The sequence below is a fragment of the Chinchilla lanigera genome, unplaced genomic scaffold (assembly GCF_000276665.1).
Source record: "Chinchilla lanigera isolate Chin_1 unplaced genomic scaffold, ChiLan1.0 scaffold00038, whole genome shotgun sequence".
Taxonomy (NCBI): domain Eukaryota; kingdom Metazoa; phylum Chordata; class Mammalia; order Rodentia; family Chinchillidae; genus Chinchilla; species Chinchilla lanigera.
In genome coordinates, this window is record NW_004955439.1 from 9,822,391 (window position 1) to 9,835,648 (window position 13,258).

At 42.1% G+C, this 13,258-nt stretch overlaps 1 protein-coding gene across 3 annotated transcripts in view; it reads right to left on the reverse strand.

Annotated features, from left to right (window-relative positions):
• The window catches only part of Esr1 (estrogen receptor 1), a 364,976-nt gene that overhangs the window by 233,760 nt on the left and 117,958 nt on the right, over positions 1-13,258 (reverse strand). For all 3 annotated transcript variants that reach the window (XM_013517315.1, XM_005390574.2, XM_005390573.2), the window contains exon 3: positions 2,824-3,014. In XM_013517315.1, coding sequence (XP_013372769.1) covers positions 2,824-3,014 — 191 coding nt within the window. The remainder of the gene's footprint in view (positions 1-2,823; positions 3,015-13,258) is intronic.

A 13,258-nucleotide genomic window follows, 5' to 3' on the forward strand; every position in this document is an offset into this window, starting at 1 on the left:
GAGGAAACAGGGCTAGAAACCCTTAAGGGTGCTTTGCTACGTTTCCTTCTGTAAGCACAAAAAAACTGCCAATAAAATAAAAAGGAGCTCACTTACTTTGCTTTTACACAGTCTAAGATGAAAGGAATGAGCCAAGAACATCTCTGCCTCATCTAAAACTGAACTAATTCGGTAAGTTCTTATTCACAGAACTTCCCACACTCTATCTCCCCTCCAGGTCTTCACAGGTATGTTCATTCATATGACCGAACATTCGTTCTTTCCTTCATCTTGCTCACTTGATTCATCCTTCAGGGTTGATTTTCATCAGGAAAACTTTGATGAAAGTCTTACTCATCCCTCTCTGGAAATGAGTGAAGTTTAGATTGCTGTAAGAACCTACATTCACATCCACTTTGCTACATATCTCACTGTAATTTGACTGCTGGTTTATTTATCCATTCCTGCCTCTGAGTTATAAGATCAGTGACAGTAGAGACTACATTTTTCCTAATATTATATTGTGCTTTCCCTATCAATAATGGAAACATTCAATAAATAAATGAATAAATTAATGAAATTAAAAATTTTAAAGTCCCTCTCTTTATCTTAAGGTAGTACTTTGTCTACACTTGCTTATTTTCTAGTTGTATCATGAAAACTAGTACCCTTTTATCCCACATGAACACCCCAAATAAATTCTAAATTTGTTGGATTATGAATTGCATCCTACCTATTTTTAAATTTTCCTCAGTACATCTAGACTGGTAAAGCATAAGTTCTCAATAAAACACAAAAAATCAAAGCTTTGCATTTAAAAACCACCTATTTCTTTTCCATAAATCCTGGTATTTAGGTTACACAAATCAAATGAAAATTAAATCAAGGATCAGCAAATTATGGCCCACAGTCCACTTCTGCTCAGTTCCCTACTTTTATAAATAAAGTTGAATTGGCACACAACCACTCCTATTTATTTGCATCTACCTGAGGCTCTTTTCAGACTACAATGCCAGAGTTGAACAGATGCAGGAGAGATTGTATGGCCCTCAAAGACTAAAATAGTTACTATTTGGCCCTTTATGGGAAAATGTTAATGATAACCGCTCTCAATCATGTTTATTGATGAGGGAACTCAGTCTCAGATAAATGACTCATCCAAGTGTATAGCTGAACCTATATACTAATCATATGTTTATCAGAGTCTGTTTTCCTACCAGATTAAATGCTTGGTGGGCAGGACATGGTGGCATGCCTGTAATCCCAGCACTCAGGCAGCTGATGCAGGAGGATCACTGGGATCCTCCTGCCTGGGCTACAAAGTGAGCTCAAAGCCAGCCTGAACTGCATAGTGAGACCCTGTATCAAAAGACCAAACAAAAACAAAAAAAAGCTTGGTGAAAATAAAGATATTTTAGATTATATAAAATCAAACAGTAAAACCATAAATTAAAATGTTTGCCAGAATAGCTTTAAGGATTTATACTAATCCAAGGTGAGACACAACTTTCACTTTTCTGGATTAAAATAATAAAATTAATAGTCTCTGTCTGTGTACCTAACACACCACAGATTAATGCAGAGAATATTACTAATTGTTATTAAAACACCAACACAGAAAAATGTCCAAGTCTTACTGCAGAGTTCTAAAAGATGTTGAAAGCAGTAAGTGTCAAAGAAAACTCTTTAAAATGGATTACATTGACCTTACCAGCTACTCTATTAAAATACAGTTTAAAAAAAAAATCCACTGACAATGGAAGGAAAAATAGCATGGACCAGCCCCAAAGTTTTAACTCCATAGCAGGGCAGTGAAGAGCCACAGCAGAAAATTCTGAGAATCACTCCTTCAGGCAGTGTCTATTAATTTAGCAGACTATGGTTTTCAACAGGTTACTTAAGTCTAGATTTCTGTAGAGGGAATCAAAAGAAAACTCAATCAGAAATGTTCTTAGTATTCCTATAGCAAACTTCACTTAAGATGAAATAGTAAACAAATAACAGAGGAAAATACCCATTATTGAGACAAAAAGTAAATTCAATAAACCTAAGCTGCTATCAGACCTCTGCTCCTATCAGACAAAGCATCACTAGCATAGATATTTCATCACAAATGATTGATGTTTTCTGAGGGTATGTCCCATATTATGCAACAATATAGAAATCCCTAGAGTAGAAATAAAATGCAGCTAGCAGAATATCAGAGAAGCTACAATTGATAAACTCTGTACAACAAAAGGATTGAGGTAGACAAGGGAACAAAATGTTACTGTGGGATACTTAATAACTACTTGGTACAGATGATACCCCCCCTATTACAAGTCACCAGACACTGAATCTGCTCATGTTAGCAAAAGGTCATGTCATCCACTGAGATGAGAAAGAGACGGAGGAGAGGAAGAGAACACACTGAATTAGAATTGGTCTGGAGCAAAGATCAGAACAAGGCCAAGAGAGAGAAAGAATTATGCACAGACAACTGATATCATGCCATACCATCTAAGCAGAGTAGCTAGTAGAATCTGAATGTCCTCTGCCATGCCCCAGTCAGGGCAGAGATAGTCGTTCTTTTTACCTCAGAGACCCAGCTACCAAAATCGTCCACCATGAGAGCTGACTCAAGACTGTCTGGATCTTGCCAAAGGGAGGAAGCAGAATTACTCAGACACAGATTCCCTGGCATCTGCCAACTTCTCCTGAGATTCTGTCTCTTCTCCACATTTCTACCAAGGATACCAGTAGACCTACTAGGTGTTACTGCTTTGTATAAATGGCTGATCATGTCCTCGGTTACTTGTGCTCTTAGGGCCAAAATGGAGTAAGTTGTTTTCAACACACTACTACCTTGAATACTTCTCTTGAAGAAGGCCTTGCAGCCCTCGCAGGACCAGACCCCGTAATGGTAGCCAGAGGCGTAGTCATTGCACACTGCGCAGTAGCGGGTCTCCTTGGCAGATTCCAGGGTCATGCTTCCCTTGTCACTGCTACTGGCCAATCTCTCTCGGCCGCTCTGGCGTCGATTACCTGAATTTGGCCTGGAAAAAAAAGAGTACCAAAAAAAAACAAAAAACAGTGAGTCCATTAGCATTATAAAAGCAAAACATGTACTCCCTTCTAAAGAATAAAACTTGGGCGATGAAGCCAACCCACTTTATTCTGACATTTTGAAATAATGAATCATAATGTAAGCCAATCTTTCAGTACCTCTTGCCATCAGTTGCAGTGAAAGGTGTTTGCCTATTATACTAACCTTGAGGGAAAATTGTTTATCAAAAACTTGCTTGAGAAGCGGACTGGCTACTCCAGAATGCACTACCCAGAAAAACGACAAAATGAAATTAGCTGGATTATAATAGACTTCTTCGCTTTCTCAAGGCTTCACAATTAGTTCAGAATCATTAGAGGCCAATGCTCATTCCGATTATAGACCCTACAAAGAGTCGTTAGGAAATGGAGACAAATCACAGACCAGCTGAAACATTGGGAATTCAGGGGACCTGATGAACAACATAAAACATATGTTTAAAATTAATTCAGATTTATTCCCAGTACTGTTACCAGGTAACCCTAAATCTTTATAACTTGTCTTTATAATTTGAAGGTGCTATTCATCAGTATTAAATAGACTCCTTTAAAAACATGTGGAATGAGAGGGGTAGGAGAACCCAGATGGGTATCTCAAAGTCTAGAGGTTTAGGGGAGGAAATATATCCCCAAAATTAAACTGAAAGTGAAAAGCAAGAAAGCTTGGTTCTAAGCTAAGCAGGAAAACAGATACACACAAACTTTTAGGAAAGTATTGAGGAGAGAAGTGGTCAGTAATGCCAAACGGGGGAGAGGAGCCCAACAAAACAAGAACTCATAATATAAATTTAGATTTGAACAAGGAGAAGCTGAGCAAGGAGTTTCAAGGAAATGGCAGAGGCAGGAACCAAATGCATGGGTGGAGGAGCAGCTGGGTGTGAGGAGAGGAACAGAAAGAGAGGCCACTTCTTTGAGAATTTGGATATGAGTTGAGAAGGAAAGAGAAAATATGGCAGGGAAAGAATACAAGACAAGCATGCTCTTTGGTTGGGGGGTTTTTTACAGCAGAAGGGACCTGAAAAGACCTCATGCAGACTGAAGGGAAGGGACGAATGGAGAGGAGATGGCTGAAGACACAGAGAAGTGGATAAAAGAATAAAGTCAAGAAGTCTGGGGTTAGCAACATGAGTGCAAGGAGCAGCCTCCATGGAGATGGCTTGAGGGAAACTGCAAGAAAGGCAATAAAAAGGCGTGAGGATAACTTTGCGTATCACCTCGCACTGGGTAGGTGACTTTGGCCCATGATTTCCCAGGCACATGCTAACAAGTGAAGGTGGCAGAAAGGACATGGCTATGTGGTTTGAGCACAGCACAGCACAGAGCCTGGTGCAGAGGTGGCACACAAGAATATACTGAAATGAATAGACAGCGTGTTCAAGGGCGACTGGGGAAGAGAGGTGGACAGATAGTGGAAGGACAGATGGAGTGAAGGCTCTCGTATGATTTTCACATAAAGTAAACTGCAGATACAGATCTGGGTGTCTGCTGGTTAAGGAGGCTCCTGCTTCCTGCTTCCCCTGCCCTCCCAGATAACCTGGGTCTCACTCCCCTCCTCACAGCCCTCGCTTTGCTTTTAGCGTGGGTTTTATAACCCTTCTCTGCTCTCCCCACTCATTAATATTGTACACAATTCTGTGGTGTTGGTTCTCAAACTACACTGGCCATAAAAGTCACAAAATATTGGCTCCTTGGGTTGAGTATGTCTGAATTTGCCAACTTTTTCCATTCTAAATAACTTAGCTCTAAGGTTGGCAGCCTCAAATAGGACTTCTTTATTTTTTAATGATCCTTAGAGAGCACAGGCTGGCAGTTTGCAATGCTAGTTCCTATTCTGTTACCCGTGTCTTTCCATTCCATCACCATGCTGTGGAGCACAGCACCCCCATCAACCTCAGGTCCTTTTACTGTCTGTTTACTAATGTCTGTTGCATGATTCAAGTCAGGAGAAAGCAGCTGTGAATATTTAACTGTAGCAGCTCAATGCCTTCGGGGTGAGAGTAGATAGCCAGTGTGAAATGGACGAAGCCGTAGAAATGTTTTCACTTGTGGAGCCCCAGAAGCTAGCTCAGCACCCAGCACTCAGCGGCACTTGATACGCTTTTGCTGAACAGATGAATGAGTGAGTGACTGAACAGTGTGTGGGCAATAACTTCAAGGTATCAAATATCCCATCATCTCTACAGAAAAATATATATAACCAGGTTTTGAGCTGTACGGGGGCCCACTTGTTTGTGGATCTAAGGAAGGGGACATGTGGCAATTTGAATAATCTTCCGCCAGAACATGTAAACTTAGAAATGTCAAAAAAAAAAAAAAAGAAAAAAGTTAGGTGTACCATGAATGCATAATATATATGTAGTTAAGAGTTCGTTTTACCATTTACAACCCCAGGAGTGTATTACAAGTTAAAATATATCAAAACTTAGCACACAAACACAGACCACACATGGAACCATATGCAGTCAAGAGAAATGTGTGCTAAGATAAAGATGTGGCAATAAATCATAATTGCCTCAAACCATAGTGGATTCTGCACTACTGCGCTCACATCACAGCTGCCTCCCGCTGCAACTGTGGTGAGCAGAAGCGCTGGGAGTTGCTGCCTAAAACAGTCAAAAGCAGTTTTTCTCTCTGGCAAAATATGTGTCACAGTAAAAAGGGATCTCTCAACGGTTCATGAATATTTTTCACCGTCTATAATGCATATAACATTCAAAAGGTGTTAATCGACTGTTTATGTTACTGTTCAAAGGCAGGCCTTTAGTGGACCTGTCGTGCTGGGGTTAAGAGCTATACATGCAGTTTGATCAGCAGTGCTAGTGCAGAGCAGACCCCAGAGAGCCCTGAGCAGCCCACTACCACCCTGACCTAGTTATGGTCACACCCCTATTAGTCACCATCACCACAACCAGGAGCATTGGCACCCAGACCTAGCTGCACCTTGTCACGGGGCTGGTCCCACAGAGAGCAGGGCAGGCGTAGGGGCACGGGTGGCCACACACGATGGGGACACCCCCAGGCAGAGGCAAGAAAGTCGTGGCAGCCAAAGTTTAGGAAAAGTCGAATGGTTCGACGTAAGAAATGGAGATGGTTTGGACAACAGAAATGACACAAAGGAGGTTGCATTTGCACACCAGTCCGCTACAAAGAAAAGTAATCCAGACAGTGTGAGGTTGACACTGCTGGAGAAAGGGTGTGAGGCAGCCAGTGTTGCAGGCCAGGTGGCCTGAAGTTCAAGGCAGTAACCAAACAGCAGGCTACAATTACACACACTGCTCCTCCACACCGCTGCCAGCAGAACTGAGAATGGAGCAAAGAAGGAGGGCTTCGAGAGCACTGCTGAAGACCAGGCCCAGCAACACCAGGCCAAGGTTCCTACCTTACCACTTGTGAAAACCCCATGAACTGCAGTTCCTGCCTCTTTCACTAAAGACAAAGGGATGAGGCTGCTAAGAGCCAGCATGCAAAAGCCCCAGGTAGCCCAGAATGTGGGGCCCAGGACTGTCCATAAAGCAACTTTTTAGCCAACTTGGAACCCTAAGTGTATAGCAACTGCTCTGTGCAGATTCTCAAATGTTATGAAAAAGAATAGCAACCCCATCAGGCTAAAGGGTGGTAAGATCTTCCCAAGGGTGGCAAAGCCCTGTGCACCTTGCAGTAGCTCTTAGGTTGTCTTGAGTGCCCATTAGACCAAGCCAAATGGACACAAGTAGCCCTGGATAGAGAGCCACATCCTCAGAACACAGGACTCAGTTGAATTATCTGCCATGGAAGGGAGCAGAATGGGGAGGGCTCCAAGAATGAGGTCAGACCTGGCCATAAGGGTGAGTAGGCAGCAAGCTGGGATTATCTGGTATTAGGTCCAGATTCACCTCCTCCCGCTGATCTCTACCCAGCCTTGGCATTGTTGGCCTCACACCTCATTGGTACAAGGTACCTACACCACGTTCAAGTCAAGTTCAATCTTCCCTAGTCTCTCTTAGGCTTGGAGGCCCTTTGATTTCCTTTTTTGCATATCACCAAGACCAGCTGCTATTATTTTCACACCCAAAATATCTTTAAATTCTGCCTTCTTGACAAGAGTCTTCACATAGCCAAACCTAGCCAGAAACCCTTTATTATAAATAGAGGACTAATTGTTTAGCAAAAGAGCAAAAATACCTCCTTCTTTGGAAAAGCCCTATCCCCTTCCCACTGAATTATCATGAAACTTGTTATGGTTTCTCATCTTGCCCAGTTTTTCATAAGAGTCAGTTAGTAAGCTGACTGGATTACCAAGCTTCATACTAGAGAGTAAATCATTTTCAGTCTCATGGCCACCTTTAAAGATCCTGGAAATAAGTAGAAAAGAAGCTTAGGCGGGTAATGAAAGTATATTTTGCATCAGTGACTTAACACATTTCTACCACAAAGCACACATGTGACGAAGGAAAAAAATAACAGGAAAAGGATGGCCGGAGGGATGGAAAAAAGGTAGCAGCAGCACTCACCGATGGAAACGCAAAACTCAACTCGATTTAGTGCCATTTTCATTATGTCAACTGACTGCTAAATATTTCCAAATGGATACCCATTGATACTATTTACTTAACTAAGACAGGTATCTAAAGGTATTCATATTGAGTCCAGAGGGTAGGCTGTTTTGGACCAAGTAAAAACAGAGCATAGTTTTAAAAAGGACTTTTTAAAAAATCTTCTAAAAGAAGATTTTTAATAATAAAAAGAAAAAGTTTGAAGCTCAGTATAATCAAATACTGTTGTTTTCCAACCATAAATAATGGGACTAGCTACCCAAAAGCATTATTCCTCTAACTAACCAAGCACTTTTTAAAATTTTGAAAGCCTCAGTTTCTAGAGGAAATGTTTTCAGAAAGCTCAGGTAAAGGAATCAACAGATGTCCACTCCCTAGAAATGTGGCTTAATCAAGTGCTAGTGAGATAACTTCATAATACTACACACCCTCACCAAATCAAGTCCCCAAGGCTATGTCCTCAAAATCTTTTAGACTTTTTCTACGTGGCACTTACCACATTTCCACTCCCATGTTTGGGTGGTTATCAATAGCGATATGTCCCCCTAGCAAAGAGAAAACTCCAAGCAGGCAAAAATCATGTCCACTTGCTCCAAATTTTAACCAACATACAGTAGACCTTAATAAATATTTGCTAAATCCACATCCTACATCTAACCCACCACAATAGTCAGTCAATTATTTCTTCAAAATGCTCTACCTGTTCCTTCTTTCTACTCCTTTTACAGCATTATTCCTTTTTTACTGTATTATTCTTGTCTAAAGCATCAATACTCCACCTTACAAGTACTAGAACTAATTGCCTACTTCCCATTATTCCTCAGACTCATCCTGCCAGACACTTCCCCAAGAACTGCCAGCAAATACCACATCCACCTTTCCATAGCTTCTCATTGCAATAATAAGAATGATATGGATTAGTACTTTTGGGGGTCATGGATCAGTTTGAAAATAATGAAAAGTCAAAACTCGTAAAATTATACCTATATTTCTAGGGGAGTTATAGATAAGAAAAATTCAAGTTTAAAATAAAATCAATATATGGAACTAAGCCTAACTTCTTTTTTTGTTTTTGTTTTTGTTTTTGTTTTTTTCCAGTACCAGGAATAGAATTCACGACCTCACACTTGCCAGGCAGGTGCTGTGCCACTGAGCTAAATCCCCAGCCCCCCTAACTTCTTAAATTGCCTACACCAACTGGTATCAGTCTCTTTGTAGTTCCCTAAGCAAAATGTTGTCAAATCCACCTCTGGGAAAGCCGCCCTTTGCTCCTATTCCTGCTCAGCTTCTTGCATACATGTGCATTTCATTCCTCCTGAAAAGCTAAGCTCCAGTTTCATATCACCCCTAAGACTTGCCCTATGAACTACACCTGACAGTGGTTCCGCTTTGAATTCTGACAGTAAGTAACGTTGCCACCAGGTCTCCCTGCACTTAGTTAGACACTGACTTCAACCGCTGGTGACCATTTCTCCTCTGTTCCCTTTGTCCTATTTTTTATCTCCACCAGGATTCTGAATGTCAGTGCTCCTTGGGATTTTGTTCTCAGCCCTCTGCCATTCTCTGGCTTTCGCTCTTTAGGGGATTCCAGCCACCAGTGCGGCCACACCCAACTGCATCTCACACCTTCCCTAACTTCAGACCCACATGTTAATTGTCCACTCTGTACACCATTCCTTGAGTGAACCAAAGAAACCTCAATCTTAATACCAACAAAACTAAAGGCTTCCCCAGAAAGTCCACTCCTAGTCCTGCTTGCCATTTGGGCCCCATGATCTACTGGCACATTCAAGCCTGCTGTTCCTTCTGCCTAGAGCACCCTTCCTCAGCCCTGAATAACTCCTATTCATCCCCTGGTCCCACTAATACTTACTTTCCTCCAGAATGCTTTGCTGATTCATCAGCCTAGTTTATATAAACCCACAGTCGCCCTCAGCAGCAGAGGTCTTGCATTCTGTACTCGAAACTCTTGGCAGGTTCCCACCACTCCAAGAAGAGAACTCAAAGTCCCTGGGTGGCCTGGAAGGCCCAGCGCAGCTTGTCCCTGCCTGTCACTCACCGCACTCTGCCATTGCAGGACCAGTTCCAGGTGCTACTGTAGCTGCTGGGCAGCCATACCATGTGCTCCTCCATCTCAGCACCCTCTTCTGTGGCCTATTTCTCCCTCCATGGGTTCATACCCCCTCCTGCAACTTGCTCATTCTAAATGTGGGTCCCTCTTACTTTCTATGCTCTTACATTGGTTTATTTTTTCCCTGTAGCACTTACCACCACCCCACATCCAACCTGATCTGAATGTGTTGATTTCATTTTCTGTCTTCCCTCTGAAATGTAAGCTTCACTCCCCCAGCACCTTGAAGAGAATCTAGCATAGAAAGAATTGCTGAATGAATACTTGACAGATGTAATAAGCCCACACTTTGCTGTGTTCTGCTTAATTATGTGCCTTATCCCATAAGCCATTATATCCCCCGGTCCTGACACTGGGGCCTCCTTACTTGGCAGGGTCTACCAGTTTATCCTTCAGCCTATGACACAGAGGTAGGTGACTAATAACTATTTGCTATCTGAATGAATGAAGTGCAAGGCGAGTCTTCTCCCCAGGCTACCCAACTCCACACCCCCCACATACCTTGCCACACCCCTATATCTGCCATATCCCCACACCACAATCTATCCTGCACACTGAAGCAAGGATGAGGGTTCTACCATTCAAAAATCTGTCCTGTGTCTCATTAACTACCCTAGCCTTCATTACTAACTAACTACCTGTATCCTCCTTAACTACCCTAAACCTGCATTACTTCTTTCTTGGAACCTAAGGAAGTACAATTATGTACAGACCTACAGATTTTGCTTATAAGCTTAGGGTGAATGTCCACAGACCTCCCGAAGTTCATTCACATCTTCCCAGGACCAGACTAAAATTCACTAGCCCACAGAATGTATGCAAGATCTTTAGCGCCTACCCATTACAACTTGGCTGCTGTCTGCATCTCCATCCTTACCTCTCTCAAAGTGGTTAAGTACGTGTGCCACATTTTCTCAGCCAAGCTAGTTATTACGGCTTATATCTAGATGTTCCTCCAAAGCTTTACGTGGTCATAGGTGAGGAATATTACAGGTGGCTGGATTAGGGTGTGTGAATGTGGATTAAGGATGTGATGTTGGAATTAAGATAATGGAAACCCCACCCTGAGTATGAGGGCACCAATGAATAGGCTTGTGGCCAGGGTGGAATATAAAAAGAGAGAGGGAAGACACCCTTGCTGCTGCTGCTGCTGCTGCTGCTTGCAGCTTCACTGAATGCTGCCTGCTTTGCCATGGACTGCCTCTCCTCTGTGATTCCACCCTGTCTTGGAACCAGCTATGGGCTAAAACTTCTTACAGATGGTGAGTTGAAATAAACCTTTCCTCCTTTAACTTGTATTTTGTCTCAGCAACAAGAAAAGCAACTAAGACACTAGTGCATCTCTGGTCTTCACTCACAGTTTTCTATCTTAGCCAATGGGCACAAAGTTCTTAAGTAAAACATCTTTCTCAGATGGCAGCAGCCACTGACTTTCTCAATAGAAATAAGGCATGACACCAGAGTGTCACATACGTTACTGTTCTGGAGTCTATATCATTAGATGATCATATGGTCACTGTGAGTCTACAGGAAGGGGACATTACCAGAGCCACAGTTGTTTCCCAGTTTCCAACAAAGTACTGACAAACAGCAGGCATTCATAGATGGTTGTGGACTGGGTAAAATTCCAAATGTCCTATTGCATGTCATCCTCCCAACTGGGTTACAAGCTTCATATGAGTATGGACACACTGCATCCTAGACTCCCCACAAGAAACAGTCCTTGGGAGCCCCACCCAGAGGCATCACAAGCCAAAGGCAAAGCATTTTATATCTGAGAACAAAGTCATTGCCTCAGATCTCATCCTCAAACCCATATATCCCACTAGATATTGCCTGCGATTTTTTTTATAAGGTCCATAAGTTTCCTTTTCTTGAGGGAAAAATGCTAATTTTATTTCTAGAGCAAAGGTTGAGTCCTCTGTTGAGTTTCCTAAAAATGGAGCTCATGGAGCTACCAATCCTACAGGAGAACAGCTTGATGAAAGTTTGAACATTTCCTAAAAATGAGATGGCAGAAAATACCTATTTTAACTCACCAACAAATACAAAATGATGTGTCATTAATGCTCATATCCAAGAGCTCTGAAATTCTTTACGCACAAAGAACATTAGCATTCACTATTCAAAATGTAATCTCTCTGCAAAATGTCAAGAGGTTTTCCCACTCACTTAAGAAAAATGTCTTCACTCCAAAATACAAGCAAGTGTTGATTTTCCACACTAATGGGAAATAAGAATAGCCTGGCATATAGTTCCCTAAAACCTCATTTAGTCAATATCTTTGTATCTTTTATCAGTTACTAATGTGTAACCAAATGACCCAATTTGAGTTTCGTCACCTCTCTTCCTCTGCTCACACCAATCTGTGGTGAGTGCTAATGAATAGGGAGGTCTAGGAGCCCACAGATGGAGGAGGCAAGGCAAGTGGGTGACACAGAAGTAGGAAGTCAAGAGAGAAAGAGAGCTGTGGTTTGACTCCACACCTTCTTTTTTGTAAATCTGACTTCCAGTCTAATTTCCACAGAAAATATGATACTATATTAGAAGAATAATAAATGTACTTGCATGCAGAATTATTATGAAATTCATTCATTTATTCCACAGCATTAAAGGAGCAGCTACCTATAACCAGCTAAGGAGTTTATACAGGGAGGAAGATGGCTATGAAAAATAGGAGGAAAAAGAAGGGGAATGGAAGGGGGAGGGAGCACAGAAGGAAGGGAATAAGGCACTGGGAAGAGTATGACTCAAGGAGGAAGCCTTGGGCCCTTGGGAGGAAAAACAGTAGTGACACAAATCCTAGACTTACTAACACTTAGATGCAGAACGTCGACGACCAAAAACAACCCACCTAAGCACTGGCCTCTGGCCTGCTTTAAAATGTGATCTATAAATCATTTCATTTATGACTCCATCCAGGAGATAAGACTAATATGTCATCACATAAAAGAAAAAAGTCTACACAAACAGGTCCAGAATTGCAGATGGAAATTTGTGCCTATAAAAATTATTTGAGAAGCCATCTGTTGTTAGGGATAACATTACTGCAGATGCGATAAACTCCAGAATAAAGTGAGGGGGGAAGGGTGTTGTAGTGAAAAGTTCTAGGCTGAGTCAGAACTCCCGAGTTCTAGACAAAAAAGGCTGCCAATAACAGCTGCACAGCTTAAGCAAATTGCCAAACCTTTCCGGACCTCGGTTTCTTCATCTGTAAAATGAGGAATTACAGCTGTGCTTCCTAAATTCTTCTCTGGCACTAGAGTTGTATGATGGTGATTCCATCCCAGGGCTCCAATTGGCAATAACATCTGTAGCCAGGGAGAATTTCTCCAGTGGGTCCCAGGAGAGTGCAGCCCATTTCTCAGAACTCTTTCCTCACAGTAACAAAATGCATAACAGACAAGTGAGGAGGAGGTGGCAGCACCCCTGTTAGGTCTTCTCGGGGCACTCATGACCAATCAATAACTCATACCCATCCCAGCATAGACAGCTGTCAGTTTAAGCACAGGGTTTCTGTGAAAATGACTTT